Source organism: Canis lupus, chromosome 16 (assembly GCF_011100685.1).
Source record: "Canis lupus familiaris isolate Mischka breed German Shepherd chromosome 16, alternate assembly UU_Cfam_GSD_1.0, whole genome shotgun sequence".
Taxonomy (NCBI): Eukaryota; Metazoa; Chordata; class Mammalia; order Carnivora; family Canidae; genus Canis; species Canis lupus.
In genome coordinates, this window is record NC_049237.1 from 13,793,621 (window position 1) to 13,815,295 (window position 21,675).

Here is a 21,675-nt window from a genome sequence, read left to right on the forward strand (position 1 = left end):
CTTTTATCAACTCATTTATAGAAGCTCTTTATATACGTATATATACTAGATCTCAGTAGTTGTCCTATTTGGTTTATTTCTGGATATTTTAAAGTTCATGGCTATTGTGTATAGGGTATTTCTTCTATTAATTTATGTGTGAATATAGTTGTTTTATAAGTATTGACTTTGTATGCAGATTTTGCTTCAGGCCACCACCAAATCTCATTGGTTCTAATTATTTTTATTGATTTTCATGGATTTTCTAGGTAGACCATCATGTATCTACAAGTAATGGCAGTTTTGACCTTTCCTGTTCATTAAATGTCCCTTCTTTTTTATAGTCTTACTACAATGACTAGGATCCCCTCCCTAAGACTGAGTACCCGCCTCTAATGTGAGCATCTCTGTTTCGCTCCTGACAGTAGGAAGGATGTGTCTGAGGTCTCACCACTAGGACACACATGCCTGGGGGCTACCCGCCTGTGCTCCCCCCTTGTCCCCGTCCCACTCTGCTTAGATGGCACACATGCGGGGCTGTTCATTCCCTCTCCTCTGGAAGCTGAGAAGTGATACGCTTCATTCCCAGCCTCTCTTGCAGCTAGAGGTGCTCCCATGAGACAAATCTGGCTATGAGTCTCAGGGAAAAGCCCCGGAAGATGTGGATTTCCTGAATAAAAGATGCAATCCCAAAAAGAATATGCCTTTGCCCTCCCCCTACCCCTTGCTTCACTCCCGGATGCAGGCCGAATGCTTTGAGATGTGCAGCTGGGCAGGCTCCAGGAAGGAGGTAGTAATGCAGCCTCCTTCATGACATCCTCGGATCACGGCCCCAGACATAGCCCGTGCTCTTTTGTGGGATGGTCAGACGTTGAATGCACTGCAGAGGACACAGGAGAGACTCAGGAAACAAAGGTCATTGTACCTTTGGGGGCCCAGAGACAGGAAGCACAACACACCACATGGGTGGGGGGAGCACCAGGGTGGTCACATGACAGAAGCAGGAGTGAAGGGAGAGCCCAGACCAGAGTCTCTACTGGGTTTTCCACAGTAAAGGCAGGTCAGGGCAAGGTGAATGGCTTAAAATTGGCTACTTTGAATCATTCTAGCAGGTTCTAAACCACATGGGTGTCCCTAGCTGCTGGTACCTGGCCTGGGATGATGAAGACAGGGGTACTGCCTCCTTTGTCCAGATAGAGTCTGGCTCTGGATTGGCCTGTTTGCAGAACAAAGACATGCGTCCACTGGGCCCTCCTGCTCCAGGAACCAACTAAACTAGGAGAGTCAGTCATAGACTGACTCTCCTAGTTTAGTTGGAGACCCATTATGGTCTCATAATATATATATGACAAAAATAAAAATAAAATATAAATATAATATATATGTGTATATATAATACGACAAAAAATTGTTTAAGCCATTTCTTGTTGGTCATACTCGGGCTGTCACCTTCAGCAGGGTGAATCCTAGCAGGTCAAGGTGACCCTGGCCATGTACCATTACTTAGAGAACTTCCTATCTTTGTCTGTGATCCAGGACAGTTTATACATCACGTAGGATCGTGATAAAAACTACTCATAAGGGGAAGCCCGGGTGGCTCAGCAGTTTAGCGCCGCCTTCAGCCCGGGGTGTGATCCTGGAGACCCGGGATCGAGTCCCACGTCAGGCTCCCTGCATGGAGCCTGCTTCTCCCTCTGCCTCTCTCTCTCTCTCTCTCTGCTTCTCATGAACAAATAAAATCTTTAAAAAAATAAAACAATTATGATTTCTATTTTTCTTGCCTCTTGAACCCAAAATTATACAGAAAGGTGATTTTGTAATTTCCAAGTAAAAAGATTTTCTTTTCCCTCTCACTCCTTCCAACCCAAGAATGTAGCCAAAATCATTTCAACTTTTATCAGTTCCCCATGGGTATTTGAAAAAAATGAATATTTCCATTTGGAAAGGACAGATAGGTAGATGAGTAGATGATCAATAGATGGCAAGCATTAAATGTATATTATATCAAGCCTGTTCGTTTTTATACATCTCCACTTTTGATGTGTGTGTTTACTTGATCTTCTGATTTCTGAAAGCTTTGGCAGGTGGATGAGACTTCCGGACCACAGGGGACTGACTCCCGACCCAGCTGCCCCAGACACCCCCCTCGACATGCTCTCCCCAATTCACACCCAGGCTGGTCACACTCCCCATGACAGAGTAATCTGCAGCCACCTCCATTTCCCAGACTCACGGACAGGGACCCTCGAGGGCAAAGATGGTGTCTTTACAGACCCCACCCCTCATGGCACCCACCACCTAGCTAATTAGGGCTGGGTAACTGAGAGAGTATGTGTGCTTCCCAGATACCTTCTTTTTTTATTTTTTTAAGATTTTATTTATTCATGAGAGACATTTCATTTATTCATGAGAGACACAGAGAGAGGCAGAGACACAGGCAGAGGGAGAAGCAGGCTCCATGCAAGGAGCCCAATGTGGTACTCGATCCCAAGTCTCCAGGATCATGCCCTGGGCCGAAGGCAGCACTAAACCACTGAGCCACCCAGGCTGCCCCCAGATACCTTCTTGATCATCACTAATATCTATTTGGTGTTGATTCCTTGAGTGAGAGCTCAGTTCTCCAATGGTAGACTTAAAACAGTGCTCCTACAGGAATGCAAATCCATGAAAGGAAGAGACTCCTGTGAATGCACCATAGTGTGAGCACAGCCATAGAGCACACCTGCAAAAGCAATGATGTCATTGTTTTATCTTGCCCTGACTGTCCCCCAGCACGAATCGGGGCCAGTGAGAGACCCTTTCATACTTGCTGAGGTCGAAATATTTGTGTTCCCCCCAAACTCACGTGTTGAATTCCTAAGGCCCGATGGGATGACATTCACAGGTGGAGTCTTCATGAGTAAGATCAGCAACCTTACCAGAGACCCTAGAGTGCTCCCACCCGCCTCCCACCGGGAGGGGACACAGCGCGGGCATCTGGGAGCTGGAAGTGGGCCCTCAGCAGACACCTCAGAAATCTGTCAGCCAGATCTTGGACTTTCCAGCCCCTGGAACTATGAGAAATAGATTTCTGTTGTTTACAAGCCACCCAGCCTGTGGAATGTTCCTGCAGCCACCTAAATGGTCTAAAACAATATCCTTCTAAACAACCAAAACACTTAGAAACAAAAACATACAGAGCACAAAAGCTGAAGCCAAAGGAAGCAGTTTCTGAGACCCTGGTCTACCTTTGTGCCTGGTTACATCTGTTCACCATGTAGGGATGAGTGACCCGAGGCAACCCCAGGGAGGGCAGATGGCTGAGTGAGGCTGATTGTGGGGATGGACACAGAGCCCAGGCCAGCACAGCCCCCAAGTGCAAGCAGCTTCACGTGGATATAAGTTTACAAACAACACGCCTGGAGACCCAGAGGAGCAGCCTGGGCTGCCCGGGTTGACACAAGCACGCGGTCACCACCTTGTCCCCGAGTCTCAGCTCCGTCCACCCACAGCAGGCAGGCCACATTCTCTCCTGCGGTCATGCTCCACAAACACGGGACTGCAAGGATCCTCCGGGCTGCTCTGTGACCTGTTGTCTCCGCAGAGCTGAGTAGAGGACATTCACACCCCACCTCCAGCCAGAGACGATTTTCAGAGCGTGACAGATGAGGTCTACCCAAGGGAGAGACCCAGCCACAGAGACCCAGCCCCAAAGGCAGGTAGGCTCTGGTTGGCCAGATGACTGGAGATCCTTGGGTGGGACCATCTCATCCCTGGAGAAGGCCCATTCTGCTAGGACTCCTTGCAGGGGGAAAGGTCATCAAGAGTGGGCTTCTGAAGGGTATGGGACCTCCTGCCAGGTCTCTCTGGCCTCCCCTCCAAGCCCAGCCCCACCGCTGGTCCCAGCAAAGATGTGCTGGAGCCAACAAGCCTCGTCAAAAGACCACCCTGGAACTGGAAGAGAGACAGCAACCAGAGACAGGCTCCACCTGCTGCTCCGGGGCCTCCAAGACCAGCGTCTGACCACCCCCCACCCCCCCACCAGGAAACCCAGCAGGCAGGGGTCTTGGGAAGCCCCAGGTGGTCCTGAAATGCACACGGGACAGGCTGGTCCCTCCACCCACCCACAATCCCCTGGCTCGAAGCCCTCAGAACTCTGACATTCTGGGGTGGGGTTCTAGGGGGTCCCCCAGTCACTCCCTATCTGCAAAACGGGCATGAGGACTTGTGAGCCCCAAGAGACGGACCTCTCTGAATACCCTGAAATAAAACAGGAACCCCCAGGGCAGGATGACTCTTTATCGGAGAAAGCACACACAGCACAGATGGAGCTCAGCCAGCACGCGGGCTCACAGGACCCCAGCGCCGAGGGGCCTGACTCCCAGGGGCCTGGGGAGGAGGCCTGCGCTGGGCGCCCCAGGCCACGGCTGTGGGCAGACAGGGGGTCTCGGGCGGTGCACGGGCTCCCCGCCAGAGGGTCAGACAGCGCCGCGGGCCCTGCAAACACCGCGCACACACTCCATCCAGGCCCCGCTCAGGGGCGAGTGGGCGGGCCAGGCCCCAGGCCGGGAGCGCCGGGGCAGCGCAGGGCGGGTGGGACCAGGCCGGGGGTGGGGTCAGGGCAGGAGGCCGGGCCGGACGCCCAGCCTGGCCAGTGGGCACAGCAGCAGCAATTTGGGCTCCGGCCTTGGTGCGTTTTGCCCCGCGGCCCAAGGAGGACGAGCCCGAGCAGCACGAGCACAGTGGGCTGCGTCCCGGGGCGGGGTGGGGAGGAGGGGAGCCCTGCCCACGGTGGCCAGAGAGGGCGGCTCCCCGGGACCCCCACCCCGCGCCGGCCTGGCCTTCCCTCTGCCGGGCCTCACAGCAGCTGGTCTGGGCGCTTGCTGCGCCACACCACCAGGCCGGCCATGGCCACGGTCAGCAGGACCGGCACGGCGATGAGCGGGATGAGCACCTCATCCGGGGGGTCCTCCCAGTGCGTCCTGTCCACCGTGCAGTTGGCGAAGAACTGCCTGTGGACGCCGGTGATGAAGCCCTGCGCCAGGGGGTTGGGCCAGTAGCAGCCCACCACGTTGGTCTCCACTTCCGTGCAGTTGGTGAAGCTCTCGTAGTACCTGCAAAGGCGGACGGCGTGACAGGCGCCCCTCCTGCTGCCCCCGAGGGCAAGGAATGGGGGCCCAGTCCTAGGCCCCCTCATACCGGGGACCCTATGGCACCCCACTCCCGGCCTCCTGGCCCAGAGGCTCCTGGGCAAGGTGATCATCCCCACACACACCAAGGCTTCCCCCCTGGGTCTCAGCCGCCTCCCCCACGGCACAAGTGCTCTCTACTCCACCTGGCAGGATGCCTGCCACACATCCCCTGTGCCCCACGCCCCCACGTCAGTGACATGACCTCATCTAGCCCAACCCTCCCACCTCCCACCTCAAGGAAGAGCAAACCCAGCAAGGGAGCCCCCAGCCTGGACCCAGCCCCCAGGACCCCCAGGACTTCCCAGACCTGCCCAGAGGACACATCAGGCCTGACCCCTTTCTCCAAGGCAGAGGGGTGCACGACCTGCAAGCCCTTCATGATCTAAGATGCTCTGTGGGCCCCAGGGGAGAGGTCTCTCCAAGGCCAGGGGCCAGCTGCCTCATTTGCCAGGTCAGGCTCGACCCCCCTCCCCCACAGGCCTCCCTATCCATGTCATCAAACCTCTGAAGGACACTCAGCAAGCCACCCATGAGGTGCCACCTCTGTCCAGCAGGAGGGCACTGGGCAGGTCTACCGGCCGACCAAGGTGCAGCTATGGTGACCCAGAGTTAGCCGGACAGCCACTTCACCCTGAGCACAGCCAGTCACCTCTGGAGGCGGGAGCCTGCACTGGAACCACCACCCGAGATGCTCTGGAGGGAGGGCTGGGCAGACACCTGCCAGGGGCACCAGCTCTGCCCATGCCCATGCCTTCCCACACCTGGCTGAGTGCTGTACCCAGGATAGGAACAGGGGGGCCAGGAGTCCCGGCTTCGGCTCCCCGCGGGACTGAAAGCTGGGGTGAGGCAGGCCTGAGGCTCTGTGCCCACATCCTCCTTTCACCCTGTCCTGGGGAACGTGGCCTAGCCTGAGACATCAGGAAGGAACTGCTTCCTCCACAAACACTGTCTCTGCCCAACAAGGGATAGGAGACGAGGAGGAGTGGACTCACTTGGCCAGGTCTCCGGGTACCCAGCCCTCCTGGCAGCACCCGGCTGTGTCCTAGTCCAGATGCTGGAATGCAGGTCACACACCTGGGCCCCCCAGGTAATGCCTCCAAGGAGGAGCCCTCATAGCAGAAGAGAGCCAGAAATAGAAGGGATGGCCTGAATCATGTCCAGAGCCTGGGACCTGCCCAGGTCACGTCCCCAGGAAGCCCATCATCCCCAGACCCGCCCCACACACACTGGGGCTCAGCCGCCTGCTGCCCAGATCTCCAGCCTGGCCTTTGCTCAGGGCAGCCCTCGTGCCCAGAGTCTGACCAGAGCCCTATGCGCTGACTCCCTTGCCCCCGGGAAGGCCACTGCCACCCTCCCCAGACTGGAGACGAGCCCGAGGCCGGATGAGGTGCTGTTTGCATGACCTCAGGGCACCAGGGTCCCATCACGGTTTGTACCCTCCCAGCATCCCCTGGTCACCCGGGGCCTCCCTTTGGTGCGGCTCCCAGAGGACCCTCCCTCCACCTACTGGGGTGCTGCGTACATAGTAAAGAAGATGCAGCTGTAGCCCTGATGGCAACCATGGGTCCCCAGCCCCCCGCCAGATGCCCTCACCCACCAGGCAGGCACTTTCCCAACTAGGCTCCCTACTCCATCTCTTGCTTTCCCTTCGAGATTGGCTGCATGCCGTGCTGCTCATGGGCGATACAGCACGGCAGCTGAAAACCTTGCTAGCAGCCACCCCTTCACGGGATGGAGGGGGTCTCCCTCCTCAGCAGGCTGGCTCTGAGGTGAAGTCAAGGGTGGTGACCTCGGGCACAGGTCACCGCGGGGACAGGCCACCCTGAGGCTCGCTGCCACTGCCGCCCCGCCGCCTGAGGCCCACCCAGGGTTGCCTCTCCCGCTCTGCCTCTGCATCCTCAGGTGTGCTCACTATCTCGGGGGGCGGGGGCAGCCACCCCTGCCTCCTAGGAAAGGGTGCCCGGGAAACACGAGGTGAGCGCTCCACATGTCTGACAGTGTTTCCATGATGACGGATTGGGGGGAAGCATTCTAGAATTCTGAAGCGCCAGGCCCCCGCCTCCGGGTCTCCAGGGCTGTGTGGAGAGCCTGAGGCCCCAATTCTTCACCTGTGTGTCTAGCCCGTGTTAGCCTCTCTGCACACGTGCCTCGGCCCCTTCCTGGCCCACACCATTGGGCCAGGTGCCAGGGACCCCTCCCTTGCCCTCTTTCTCCCACTCCCCCCTCAGGGTCTGCGAACCTGAGCCCTCACCGGGAAAGGGCCCTGAGTTTCTCCCTGTGTCCCTTGCCTGCCTCCTAGAACTCCTGCTCCGGGATGCCTGGCCTGCTAGCTGACCCCTGGCTGCCTCCGGCTCCCAGCTCTGTCCTTCTGCTTCTGAGGAGATCTCCTCCCACGGTCATCTTCTGCTCCGTGTTCCTGTCCAGGGGCGCACTCTGTGTCTACAGCACCTCCTCTCACTCCTCTCCATGCCGTGCACTGATATGGCCCTGGGATCTCCCAGTGCTGCAAGGGGCCTCGAGGTGCTGGACTCTGCCCTGCTCTTCCCAGCAGAGTCCTTTATCAGAGTCCCAGTCCCTCCCGGACGCTCACGGCTGGCGGGGGCCTGGGCCTGAGGAGAGGGGCTGCCTGGAGCCTCCAGGGCTCTGCTGGGCCGTCCGAGGGGAGCCCCGGCGGCCCCACACCTCGGGAAGGACAGCTCACCCCAGGGGTCACCTTCCAAGTCCGGTGGAAGGGACAGGCGGGTGCCAGCCGCTGTCCCCAGATCCCCTGCTCTCCATCCCCAACAGCTGTTCCAGGGGCTTCCGTGCCCAGGGCCCCAGCAGACAGTGGTTCTGGGAGGGAGGTCCATACCCCCAATCCCTGCGTGGACCTGGTACAGTGGTTGTGGGGGAACTGTTCCTGGATGAAACAGAATGAAATTTCTGCATCTGCTGGAAATGTGCAGGGGCAGGCACGCTCTGGGCAGGGGACGGCATGAGGGGGTAAGCGGGGGCAGGCGTGGGCAGGGGTGGGCAGGGGAGGGTAGGCAGGGGCACGGGTGGGCAGGGGAGGGCAGATAGTGGTGGGGGGGCAGGGGAGGGCAGGCAGTGGGGGGGCAGAGCAGCGGCACTCACACAATGAACTCCGACAGGTTGCACCACTTCCAGACGTCCACCTTGTGCATCATGTCGGCGAAGGCCTTCCCGCACCGGGGCAGCTTCTCCAACATGCGTGTCTCGTTGCAGCCACCCACTCGGGGACACCCACCTGGAGAGGGGACAGCCACGGGCATCACACTGCTGGGAACGTGGTTTGCAAAGTGACCCTGGAGCCCTCCTGCTGACACCACCCACCCACCACAGGCGAAAGAGGGGTCCCTCGTGCTGGCCTCCCCCCGTATGGCCCAGGGAGGTAAAGCCCCTACCAAGAGGGGGCCCACATGGGTGGCGCCTAGATGGGACCCAGAGGGCCGCAGCCTCCTGACAGGGAGTGGGAGAAAGAGGGCAAGGGAGGGCAGCAGGCAGGGGATGCGTGTCCCGGGAGGGCGGGGAGGCAAGAACAGAATGGCTCTGGTGGAGGGTGGGGTGGGGAGTGGGTCCCACCAATCAGGGATGGGGAGAGGCCCCACTGCTCCTCCAGGGTCCAGGGTCCCCCGAGCACATCCCCAGAAGGATCCTGCGTGTCTGGGCCCTCTAGGAGCACAAGGCCCCCATGGGGTTGCACCCGCATCCCAGGAGGCCCAGGGCTGACCTGACACAGGGACTCACATTCCAGAGGCAGAAGCCAGACCATCAGTCACTCCCCAGGTCTGGTACGGGTCCCCCCAAGGTTCCCAGCACCCCGCTCCCCACTCCACCTCCACCCCTGGCACCCCCATGTCTCCACCCCCACCCTCCCCAGCTCATTTCCCTACTGAGCAGCCCCCACCTTCAGGACCAGCCCACTGTTCCACCCTAGACACCCCTTATAAGCTTCCTTCCTGTGGCCCCTGCTTTGGCTCCCAGCACACCATCGAAAGTCCTGCTATGTGTGCGCACGTGTATGTACATGTGTGCATGTGTGTGCATACAGCCCTGCCGTGTATGTCCTGGTGTGCGTGTGTGTGTGTGTGTGTGTGTATGCGTAGATGTGTGTATATCTCTGTGTGTGTCCTGGCAGGAAAAACCACAGGGAAGGACACAGGAGAGAGGCCCACACCCAGAACTGGGCAGACCTGGGCTCACACTGAGCATCACTAGGCAGCAGCTGACCCCAGTTTCCCAATTGGCAAACTGAGGGAAACAGGCCATGTCTCACAGGGGGGCTGTACGGTCAGGCATTAGGCATGTGCCCAGAGGCTCCCGATGCTCTTATTGTAGGTGTTTGATAAACACCCACTGCTCCCTCACTCCTCTAACCACAAGCACCTCACTGGTATTCCAAAAAGACTTTTCAAGAGAATGGATGGATGGATGAATCAATGAATGAATGATTAATTCCTAAGGGCAGCAGAACAGATTTCACCGTCTGAGCACAAGTAAATGCATCAAAAGGAAATGGTGGGTTTGGATCCACTCAGATCCTGCTCTGCAGGCCAGGTCATCGCCAGGGGAGGCCATAGGGTGCCCTGTGTGGAAACCCGTGCCAGGCTCAGGGAGGGGCTTGCGCCATACAGAAGGTGACCTCATGACCATGAAGTGCCTCTGGGAACAGAAGGGGAGGCAAGAGAGAAGAGGGCAATGCAGTAAAAACTCTAAAAAAATAATTAAGTCCAAAAGAAGACAGAAAAAAAAAAAAAGAAGAGAAAAAGTTCTGATGGCACAAAAATAGATGTAAACCAAACCATGTCAACAGTCAGATTGAGGGGCACCTGGAGGGTTCAGTGGTGGGACATGCGACTCCTGATCTTGGGTTTGTGAGTTCGAGACCCATATTGGCGTAGAGATCACTCAAAAATAAAAGCTTTAAAAAAATAGATTGAGAGTCAATGGCCTAAACACCCTAATTAAGAAGCAAAGTTGTTAGATGAGATCAAAGAATAAGCCCCAACTATAGGCTGTACACAAGAATCCTACTTTAAACAAAGAGTCAATTATTTTCAAAGAAAAGGGTGGAAAAAGACATACCATCCTACCACTAATCCAAAGAAAGGTGGAGTGCCAATGTGAGTGCTGAACAAAGTATATTTCAGAGCCAAGAATATTATCAGCGATAAGGAGGATCTTTTATAATGATAAATGGTTCAGTTCACCGGGAAAACATAGCAATGCCAAACATGTATGCACCTAATAACAGAGCATCAAAACATAGGAGGCAAAAATGGATAGGACTGCAAGGAACAAAATGACAAATCCACAATTATAGCTGAGAATTAAATACTCTTCTCTCAATAATTTGCAGAACAAACGAATAGAGAAAAAATAAGTGAGATTACAGAACAGTGAACAGTGAAGGAGTGCCAAGTACAGACAGAAAGCCATGAAGCCAGACTTCACTTTGCCTATGGGTGGGCACCCACAGTTACTAGGAGTGAAGGGGAGGGAGTGGGGTTGGAAAGGTGGACCCAGAGCCAGACTGGTGCAGGCCCCCCAGGGCAGTTTTCAACCCTGGAACTCTCCCCTGAACCCAATCTCAGAGCTTGCACTCACAGAGTCGAGGCAAACAGCTGACAGTCCTTCCAGAGGAGCTTGCCATCTCAATACCCGACCAATGTACACAACGTGCCCTGTCCTAAGTAAGGTCCTACTCGTGGAGGCTCTTAAAGACAGGATCATCACACAGGGGAAGTCACCCACCTGCTCAGTCACGCAGTGGAGGGCAAGCCCCAAGCTACCTGCCTGCAGAGCTGACCCCCCCTCGCCTGTCACGCTGGCCTGGGATGACACCCTCATGCCAATCCCATCCTTGGTTTGCCTGAGGAGCAGCATCATGCCTCCTGCCCCGCATCCCCCTCGTTTAAATCCCCCTCGTTTAAATGCCCAGAGGAAAAGTGACTTTCCCACAGCCAAATGCAGTGTCAGCGTGGTCCAGGGTATGCCATGGGCTGGCCTCGCTCCACTGCCCTGCCCAGATGCACCTGCCCAGCCGCTGGCAGGAAGGCAGCCCTGGGTCCCAGGCCACATGGGCATGGTGTTGGTGATTTGGGAGTTCGGGCCCTCGGGGGCCACGTGGAGGGGGATGATGATGAAGCCAGCCCGTGTTCCTTTCTCCCATCACTGCCCTATTCCAAAGGCACCTTCCTCTGCAGCTCCCCAGTGGGCTTCCCACCAGAGGTGCTTTGCTTCTTAATTAGGGTGTTTAGACCATTGACTCAATCTATTTTTTGCCACCAGCATTCTGCACACCTAACCCTTGGGCCCATCCCTGAGCCTGGCCGTTCCCTGATGGGATCATCACAGCATCCCATCTGAGTCTCCTAAGCTCCATCCACCTCCCACATGTGCATAAGCCACATATGTCCCAGACTGTCACCTCCTCCTGGCTGCTGCCACACCTCCCAGCAAAAACCCACCTTTACCTAGACCACCTACCTGATCCGACAGCTGGACTGGACCCTGACACCTGGACCTGCACCTCTGGACCCCCTGGGCCCCCTGGACCTAGACCCCTTGGACCTGGGTCCCCTAGGGCTGCATCTCCTGGACCTGGACCCCAGAAGCCCCTAGACCTGGAAGTCCTGAACCCCAGCATACCCTAACCATCTGCTGTTGGATCACTAAGACCCAGCCCAGCGCTTCCTTCCTCTTGTTCTCCTCCCTCTGTCCTGGGACCCTTGCTCTTCTCTCCTCTCTGCCTCCTTCTTCCTGGACTAGAGTCTCCACCCAGCAGTGCAGCAGGAGCTGGCCAGGGCTGGCTGAAAGTATGCCACTGAGCACCATGGGGGGTGCTGTGAGGATGCTAGGGCAGTGCCACCTCTGTCTGCACAAAGCAGGCACCAGAAGTGTCCCAGGGCAGGGGGAGGGGGCACGTTCTAGCATCATCTCTGATGCGCACCCTGCTCAAAGGGCTCCCAGCAAACCCAACAACCCAGCCAGTGTCAGAACAGCAGGTAGAGACACAGATTCCTGACAGCTCAGAGAAAGTGGGCGGCTGCCACAAGCTACCAGCTGCATCAGAAAAGATCTCGGGAATTAAACTGAAATACAAAACTAGTTGGTTCCATCAGGGCAACAAAGAAAATGTGGTACTGTGTTCCTTTTGTCTAGGAGACTTCCAGAGACTCCAGAAGATGATAACCCGCCAAACCGATGCATTTCCTGGAGAAAGGCCTTTTACAGCAGGGCATTTGCAAGTGGATTGCGGGAGCCTCTCGTCCTCCTCAGATGGAGACGGGGTGCAACCACACCAGCCACCACGCTCTGAGCAACACGCACAGCCAGCAAGGCCAGAGTTTCTAGAAGGTTCTGCCCCTGCCCCTGATGGGGCAGTCTCCCCTGTAGTCCCCTCCCCACCCGGGGCCTCACTTACTTATCTATAAAAGCAGCCGTGAAAAAAAAAAATTAAAAAAATAAATAAATAAAAGCAGCTGTGAGGTCAGAAGACCTGCAAGACACCCGTCAGCCAACCACATCTGGGTAGCCACCATGTCACTGGTGTACATGCTATCATGCCACCGCACCCGGGCCCGAGTGAGGGCAACAGGAGCTAGTGCGGCATCAGGACGTCATTACCCTTACCACTGGCAAAAAGAGGACAGTGTCACGTTCACACATGGCACTGGCGCTGCCTGGGGTGCCACCAGCCCCTGGAGCCACACACAGGTGCCAGGCACTGGCGGGCGCCTTCCCACGCGTCCCTGTGTCTGAGTCAAAGCCTTGGGGGCTGGCACAGTGGTTAGCGGGACTAAGATGATGGAATCCAACTAAAGGTAACGATGACCCTTCACATGTTGCCATTCCTACATCTACGTTGCAGTGGGGGAAACTGAGTCCAGAACCAGTAAGTAAGTGCCTTACCCTGTCCTGGGGTTGAGCATTTGCAAGAGGGAGCCCCCAGAGTTTGCACTCAGGCCAAAGGGTGCAGTCAGGGAGCTGGCCAGACACGAGCCCCAGCTGGGGGGATTCTGCTGAACCTCACCATCCCAGGGCCCTGCATGGTGGCTGCTGCCTCTGAACGGGGGTCTGGAATTGCCCGAGACAGCTGAAGTCACCTTCCTGGCCTGGCCCTCCACAGCCCATCCTCGAGGGGCCTCTGCCAGCAGGAAGAACCAGTCCCCCAGCTGGCCCTGCTTCCTGGACAGCCAGGCCCCCACTTTGCTCAGGTGTCGGCAGCAGCCCTGGGACCCTCGCTCCAGATGCAGCCACCTCCAGAGCTCGGCCCCACCTCTGACAAATGGAGTGTGACCAAGAGCAGGTTTTGCCTTTCCCTGCATCCTACCTGGTCAGCAGCCACCTCCCAACACCCCCCCCCCTCTGGCAGGACCAGCCCTGGGCTGGGTGTGCAGAGAGGCTGGCCCCGTGCCTCCCCAGCGGGGCCCCCCTCCCCCCAAGTTCCATGGCAGGGAGACTGTGGAGCCACCGAAGGAGGACCAGATGTTGTGAATGCAGAAGACGTTGGTGCGGGGTCTGCCCTACTGGAGGCAGGTCCAGTGAGCCCCTACTGGCCTCGGAATGAAGTAAAGGGCTCCCTTTCCCCGAGGAGCCAAAATCTCCATCCCAGGGGCCTTGAGTTTGAAGCTTACTGAAATCCCACCTCATTGTGCTCATGTCCAGAAGCCACCAGAAAAAAATCCGCCTAATTCTAGGCTCTAACCCTGGAGGGTGAGATGAAGCCACACTGCCCCCCCAGACATCTCCGGGGGAAGGGCGGCCCAGAGATGGGGAACCCGAGGGGCAATCCAGCCCTTTCCCACCTTGGAACCTGTTCCAAATCAGCAAAGCTGATGATTTCAAACAAGCTCAACTTTGTGTCTTACAGCCAGGGACACAGGTCAGCTAGGGCAAGGCTGACATCCCAAAGGACCAGGGGACAGCGGCCCCCTGAGAGGTCCTGAGCGCCCAGCCCACCCCGGGGGACCAGCGCTCCCACCTCAGCTCAGCACGCCTCCCAGGCAAGCCCTCCCCAAGCACACACACAGCCTCTTTGGATCATCTCTAGGAAAATTTTTTCCAAACAAGCTTTTCTTTCCATCCATCCCCAATCCGTAAATAATGTATCCTCCCGGGAGCCCCGATTTCTCGTTGGAGAGGGGATCTGGGAGGGAAGCCTCGGGGGGTTGCCCCCTTCCCGGTCCTGGGAGCCGGGGGCACGCGCGCACACACGCATCACAAACGCTGTGGACCAGTGCAGGTGCAAAGGACTCGTCCTGCGCAGTCTGGACGCCTCTCCCCGAAGCCCTGAGCGTGCGGTCCACGCCGAGGCCCCGGGAGCTCACTCACCATCCGGCGGCCAAGTGGCACCGGGACCTGCGCCGCCCCCGCTCCTCGGGCCACCCCAGCCCGCCGCCGGCGGAGCCCGCGCGACAGCCCGCGCCTCCCTGCCCAGCCCCGGCCCGTCGGCCTGGGCTCCTCGGGGGACCGTGGACGGGAGCCCCCCGGGAGGCTGCGGCCGGCGCCCGGGTCACACCTCGCGGCTCCGGAGCCGGGCGCGCCGGGCGGGCGGGGACCCGCGCAGGGCAGGAGGCGCGGCCCGGGCGGGTGCAGCCCGGTGGCCCCGAGGTCCCGGACCGGAGCGGGCCCCGCGGCCCCTTACCGCAGAGCAGCAGCAGCAGCAGCAGCAGCCTTAGCTGCGGGCGCCGCCGCGCGCGCGTCTCCATGGCTGGATGGTTGCGGCTCGCGGTCGGCTCGGTCCCCGCTGGGTGCGCGGGGGGCGCCCGGGGACGCGGCCGAGGGTGGGGCCGCCGAGAGCCCGCCCCCAGCCTGCGCCCTCCCCCTCGGGGACGCGCCCTCCCACTGAGGACACTCCCGCTTCCAGCGCGCGCGCCCCGCTAGGACGAGCCCTCCCGGGACGCGCGCTACCTCCCCCGGGACGCGCCCCCCCCAGCCGGGCGCACGCCCCCCACCGCGGGTGCGAGCCCCGGGCTGCTGTTCCGGGGTGCCGCCGGCGGGGCGGGGGCGAACGGGGGGGGGGCTGCTACGGAGTGGGCCGGAGTGCGGGCGTCTCTGGAGGGGCGGGGAGTGCGGGGGTGGCACCAGCCGGAGGGGGGGGTGCTGGGGGAGAGAGTTCTGTGTGCTGGTGCACGGAGAGGCCCCCAGAGTGAAGCGGCGGACCCCGAGTCTTTCCTGGCCCTGCGCCTCCCCCATACTCTTCTGGGGGCTCCCCTGTGCCTTTGCAGCCCCCTGCATCAGCAACGGTGGGGGCCTGGGCCCTGCCCTGTGACCTCTGGGAAGCTGCAAAGGACAAAATCAGGGCCAGGAGAGTGACTGGTAGCTTGGAAGACCTGGCCACAAGGAGTGCTGGGGCCCTGGAGTGAGGGAGGCAGAGACTTGGACAGATGACTTCTGTGGGTTTGGTCACCTCTGACACTGTCAGCTCCTAGCACAGATCCTGGTCCCAGTGGACACCCGGCCACGCCACTCTCCTGAGCCCCTTGGAGTGCAGGACCCCCTGCCCTCCAGTGTCTGCAGTCTAACCCTGGGAGCCGAGCCACAGGTGGGGCTCCCTCAGGGACTGCTCCCTGCTGGGGCCCATCCCAGACCAGAGGGACAGAGCAAATGTGCATGGGGGGAAGAACAGCTCATGGCTCGCCCCGAAGTCCAGGTGGTGGTGGCGGTGACGCACCACTGCTGGCTGCACGGGCTGATCTGACCCTTCCTGCATTAGTTACAGGATCGAAGCTTTCTGTGCCTTTTCTGGAAGAAACCAAAATGATTTCAACGGAGACTTAAAGCTAATTAAAATTGATCAGCCTTCCTGCCTGCCTTCCACCAGAGGTGGTGGGGAGGGCAGGCACAGGAGCAACCCAAGCTGTAAGCTCGCACAGGGGGGCCTTGGGCACAGCTCAGCCACATGCAGCTGCCCTCCCTCAACTGCCCTGCACCAACCCAGGCAGAGCAAGAGCATGGGGCAGGTGCCCGGCAGCATCCCAGGAGACTGCAGACCCACCCAGGCCAGACCTCCAAGACCCCCACGTTTCCACCCCCTGGTGGGCTCTAGCGGCAGGATGGGTCATCAGAAGGACAGGTCAGAGAGCACCCAGAAGCCTGCTTAGCCTAGAGGCTGTGGCTCTGGGGGACTAGAACTCGGGAATGAATAGCCAGGACCAGGCCAGGCTGCAGTGATGACAGCGCGAGGGCCTGCACACTCCACCTGGGACCCATTCTGAGGTCTCACTCTGAGGTCCTGCCCACCCAGGGCTCAGGAGTGCCTCGGACCTGCACAGACCGCTCCTTGTCCCCGCTAGAGGGAGACCCTGCGCGTTCACTGTACACACACACACACACACACACACACACACACACATGCACTTCCCTGCCCCTCCTCCCCCCCTGCACACTTCCCCTGCGCACACCCCCTGCGCACTGCCCCATAGGGTTCCCACAGCTAGTGAGGAGGGGTTAGGAGAGACTCCTGCCCTTTCTACCTCGTCCTGACCCCCTCCTGTCCTGGCACCCACTGGGCATATGGACCCTGTGCACAGCTACCTCCCCAGCCACAAGCTCACTCCTCTCCTCTCCAGAGGGGCAGGTCAACAGTCCCTGGAGATCCAGGCTGGCATTACTGTTTGCTGTGACCCCTGGATCGTGGCAGAGGGGACATTCTAGGAACTCCAAGGCTGGGACATAAGCGGTTGGCAGCCGTCACTCCACGCTCTGCAGAGCTGCTTCATCCTGGACCGGGAACAGCCCCATGAGCAACCCTGGGATGAGAGCCCACCACGTTCCAGCCACGCGGACAGGCTGAGTGGGTTCCTGGGCCATCTCAACCCCCCCACACCCTGGAGCAGGACAGCCTCCCAGTGGAGCCAGTCACGCAGCGCAGTGAGCATTGTGGTGTCTGCTGTGTAAGGGGTGCTGGGCCGGGCACCCAGAAGGGGCACCCTGGGGGAAGGCTGAGCTTGAGAGGGGAAGGGGAGGGGAGGGTACACCCTAGACAGGGGGTGCGGATGCCGCATGGTAGATGCACAAGCAGTGAGAGGGACTGCACTCCCTCCAGTGACAGAAGCCCCCACCTCACGAGACAGCCCACGCCTAGAGCCCGGCCGATCGGGATCCCCGGGGGGTCTCGGGGGCCAGCTGCAGGCCTCAGGCCCAGGGCGGAAAGGACACATCAGGCCCGGGGCAGGGGCTGCCCTGACATCTGGGTCCTTCCCTGAGCTCACTGGCTGAGACCCCAGAAGAGCCAGTGGCTCTTCCCCCAGCGCAGTCTTCCCCCACCCAGCCCTGAGAGGACCTGCACCTGTCCCCCCGCCCGCCCGGCTTTTGTGTCCTCTGGCCTGGCTTTCCACTTCTCTCCTGCCCCTTCACGTGGCTCTTGCTAGCTGCCAGTCCCCTCTGGCTCCCCCTGGCCCCCTGGCTAGGAGTGCCCCTCCCCGTCCTCCTGCTGCCTGGTGCCCTCCTCTCCTATACCTGGGACTCCACCCTGGCCCCATCCAGGGCACTGCTGGACCCAGCAGGCAGTGGGCATTGGAGGGGGGCATGGCTCTGGCACTTGCCCATCCCTGCTCCAGAACGCGCCTTCCCTGCACCCGGCCAGCCCTCCCCAGCCCCCTGGCTCTCCTGCTCCCCCGCCCCCAGGAGTCCAGAACCTGAATGCAGCCCAGCCTCCAGATGGAGAATGTCCTGCTTGGGTGAGCTGCCCAGCTGCCCTCAGCTCAGCCCCCACACCCTTAAGAACAGGTCCAATCAGCTTCCCTAGGAATTCACCCCAAGCTCCCAAAGCTTCCTCTGGAACAGACATGCTCACCCCTCCTCCAGGAGGCTCAAGCAAATCTCTCCCACGTCTTGGTGGCTGCTCCTCCATCGGACGCCCCCAGGCCTGGAGGCGTGCCATGCACATCAGCAGCTCTGCTCCCGGGTTTGGAACAAGAGCCATGGAAGACTTAGGTGCGGCCAGGCTCCTCGCAGGTCCCGGGGAAGCTGCAGACCATAACTGCCCTGGCTCATCCCCAGGTTGGGGTGACGACCAGGGCCGAGGGGACCAGTCAGTGCCCAGGGGGACGGAGGTTGGGGAGGAGGTGGGGAGGACCTGGACAGCTGGACGAGAGCAGCACTCACTCCTAGTGCCCCATGTGTCTCCCCAGCCCTGTGGCCCCCAGCAGGTGCCTGTGGCATCAAAGAAGCCCAGCCCTCTGGTCCCACCTTTTGCAGCAGGCCTGCAGGCTCCTGTCCCCTCCTTGCTCCCCCCTTGGCCAAGGGCCACCAGACAGAAGACTGAGCATGTGGTCTCATCAAGGAGCAGTCCCTCCAGGCTCCTGGGACCAGTGACAGGCCCTCCAGGAAAGAGATAGGCACAGCCGAGTGGGAGTCCCCTGCAAGGCTCCCCGTGGCCACAGGCCCTGTGTGGCCAGCCAACCCCACGGGTGACCCGAGTGGCCTCGCTCCTGAACGAGTACCATCCCACCGTGTGTGCAGCGGTGTGAGAGGGCTGAGGTGGGGCAGGCCCTGAGTCTCGGAGGTGCCCGCCCAGCGGGGCGAGAGGGCACAGGAGTGGGCAGGTGGCTGCACGCTTGGCTCCCCCTGCCGACGGATTCTGGCCACTGCAGCTCCATGCCAGGGGGCCGCAGGGAGGTCTCCCAGGCCCAGGGTTGGAGAAGGGGACCCCCAGCCCCTTCCCAGCTGCTCCGGATCCAGGACTCAAGTCTCCGTGTCTTATTATTATTACTATCATTATTATTATAAACTGCACACAGCGTAAAGCCCCAGTCCTCACCAGCTCTAAGGACACAGTTTGGGGCATCAGGCTCGTTCACTTTGGAGGTGGCCCTAGGACTGTCCCCATTACACACCAGCTCCCTCCTCCTCCACCCCGCGCTGCCTCCCACCAGCTCCTCTCCGCACCCCCCCCAGCACTGGAACCCCACGCTGTGTGTCCCTCCGTGTGGCTCATCCGCTCAGCATCACCTGTTCCAGGTCCCTCCACATGGGAGCAGGTGTCAGGGTCCTTCCTCCTCCAGGCCGGGGGTCTCCCGCCGTGTGGATGGGCCACATTCCATCTACTTGCTTGTCGTCATCCACGTCCTTTCTAAGTGAACAAAGCAGGTTCGCCTTCATTTGATTTCAATTTTATAAAATCGATCAGAAAGCATTTTGAGGGCAGCCCGGGGTCTCAGCGGTTTAGCGCGGCCTGCAGCTGGGGGTATGATCCTGGAGACCCGGGGTCGAGTCCCGTGTCGGGCTCCCTGCGTGGAGCCTGCTTCTCCTTCCGCCTGTGTCTCTGCCTCTCTCTGTGTCTCTCATGAATAAATAAATAAAATCTTTAAAATTTTAAAAAAAAAAGCATTTTGGAGTGAATACACTATAATGTTATTCCTGGTCATTTCTGGATCTGGGGGATTTGGAAGTATTTTTAATTTATGGTCCTTTCTGTTTTCTCATTTTCCCACAGTGCCACGAGTGGCCCATGGCAAGTTTTGTGTCGTGTGTGTGTGTGTGTGTGTGTGTACGAGTGTGTTGTGTCGTTCTTGGTCTGTGGGTTGTGCACAGCTATTCCCTATACAGACATGCAGACCCTCGCTCCAGACATCTCTTGGGACAGGTGAAGGGACAACCTAGTGCGCTGCTGGAAGCCCTGCCCCTGGAAGAGTGCCGCAGCCCTCCTGGGGGGCCTGGGGCAGGGGTGCGGCCATCGAGCTCCAAAAAGTGGCCTTGTACCTGCGGTCCCCAACCAGCCGATGGAGGAGCTTCTGAGAGGCCACAGGCATGGGAGGCTGGAGGAGGGAGCAACCCAAGCAGAGTGGGCCATCCACTCATGCCACCTGCCTATAGTTTCCAGGTTTGCTCAAGCCTGAGTGCGTGCGTGTGTGTGTGCATGTGTGTAAATGTCTGTGTAAGTGTGTACACACGCCGAGAGGTCTGATGATAAACCGCTACTGGGGCAGCCCCGGTGGCACAGCGGTTTGGCGCTGCCTGCAACCTTGGGTGTGATCCTGGAGACCCGGGATCGAGTCCCACATCGGGCTTCCTGTATGAAGCCTGCTTTTCCCTCTGCCTGTGTCTCTGCCTCTCTCTGTCTCTACGAATAAATAAAATCTTTAAAAAATAAAAAATAAAAATAAATAAATAAACCGCTACTGCATACGTCAACCTCACCGACTTGGTGAATAAGTAAGGTGCACTTCAGGATGGGGTCCCCTGGTCACTTCCTGTGCCCTGACCAGGGGCCATGTCCACTAGGTTCCAGGACCAGGTGGGCCCCGTTTCTCACAAGAACAGGACTGGTGGAGACCAAGGGTGTGCTCCACAACTTGGAAGGTCTGGGCTGCGCCCCCCGCTGCACAGCACCCCTGGCCCTGCAGGTATGTGGAGCACCGCAGGATCTGCAGGGTCAAGGCACGAGTGCATGCTCAGGTGCAAGGACCTGACTGCAGTGGAGACTTCCAGAAACCCGGGCACAGATCCAGGGGTAGGACGGCTCTGCAAAAGCAGAAGGCAGCCGTAGGGCCCCGCTCCTTGGCTCTGGCAGTCACCTGGGGGGCCTCACTGTGAGCTTCATTTTCCGCTCTCTGGGTGTCGGGGTGCAGTACCAGGTGCAGGGGATGTAGGGGGTAACGGGCACATCTCGAGGACCCGCCATCACCACGGCAGCGACCGGCTCATTGCCCTGGCACCTTGCAGGTGTGCACACAGCAGCCCCGGGTGGGCACTCAGACCTTGAAGGAAGGAGTGACCCCGTCAGGAGCGGGATGAGGGCAAGAGCAGCTCCTTCTCCCTGCAGGTTCCCTCCAGTACCCCTGCCAGGGCCCTAAGGACAGACTCTGCGCCAGGTTTGCAAACTCCTCAAACCCCTTGCTGCAGGCTGCTGTTTATCTGAATAACTGCAGCGCAACAAACTTAGAAACCAGCTCATTTGCGCACCTCCCACACCGCAGAGGCTTGAGGGGAGGTGTGCCCAGAAAACCAGGGCGCACCCCACTTTCCGTGCAGAGGTGGTGGTGGCCCAGTGGGCTAGTGCAAGTGAACTGGGACAGTCCAGAGACAGTGCAGAGACAGCGCTCAGACAGAGATAGCACAGAGATGGCACAGAGACAACCAGAGATAGCTGGAAACAGCCCAGAGACAGCCAGAGAAAGCAGAGATACCCCAGAGATAGCACACAGACAGCCTGAGACAGCAGAGAGACAGCTAGAAAGACAACCCAGAGACCATGCAGAGACAGCCCGAACACTTCCCAGAGAGAGTCAGAGATAGCCTAGAAACAGCCTAGAGATACCTCCTAGAAATAACCCAGAGACACCCCAGAGATAGCAGACAACCCAGAGACACCCCCAGAAATACGAGATGCCTGTTGGAACCAGGCCCTTGGCCTCACTGGTGTGTGGAACAGCTGGGAATTCAGGGTGGTAACATAGCTGGGTGAGCCCTCACTGGGAGCTTAAGGCTGAGGGAAGAAGACAGGGTGTCCCCAGCCAGTCTAAAGACCTCCCTCAGGGAGCACAGGCGACATCCTTGTTTTTTGTTTGTTTTCCCC

At 58.9% G+C, this 21,675-nt stretch overlaps 1 protein-coding gene across 5 annotated transcripts; it reads right to left on the minus strand.

The window, feature by feature from the left end:
* Nucleotides 1-226: 226 nt before the first annotated feature.
* RAMP3 (receptor activity modifying protein 3) lies at nucleotides 227-15,028 on the minus strand. 5 transcript variants are annotated; one of them, XM_038559521.1, is made up of 5 exons: nucleotides 14,800-15,028; nucleotides 8,265-8,397; nucleotides 4,913-5,072; nucleotides 1,128-1,195; nucleotides 227-859 (listed from the first exon to the last, which is right to left on the minus strand). In XM_038559521.1, exons 1-5 carry the CDS (start codon nucleotides 14,861-14,863, stop codon nucleotides 844-846), a joined length of 441 nt encoding a protein of 146 aa, XP_038415449.1. In that variant the 5' UTR covers nucleotides 14,864-15,028; the 3' UTR covers nucleotides 227-843. The 5 variants fall into 5 exon arrangements, with proteins under 5 accessions (XP_038415449.1, XP_038415450.1, XP_038415446.1 ...); XM_038559522.1 differs by lacking the exon at nucleotides 1,128-1,195 and having other exon boundaries at nucleotides 229-859; nucleotides 14,800-14,957; XM_038559518.1 differs by lacking the exon at nucleotides 227-859 and having other exon boundaries at nucleotides 897-1,195; nucleotides 14,800-14,957.
* Between the last annotated feature and the right edge of the window lie 6,647 nt (nucleotides 15,029-21,675).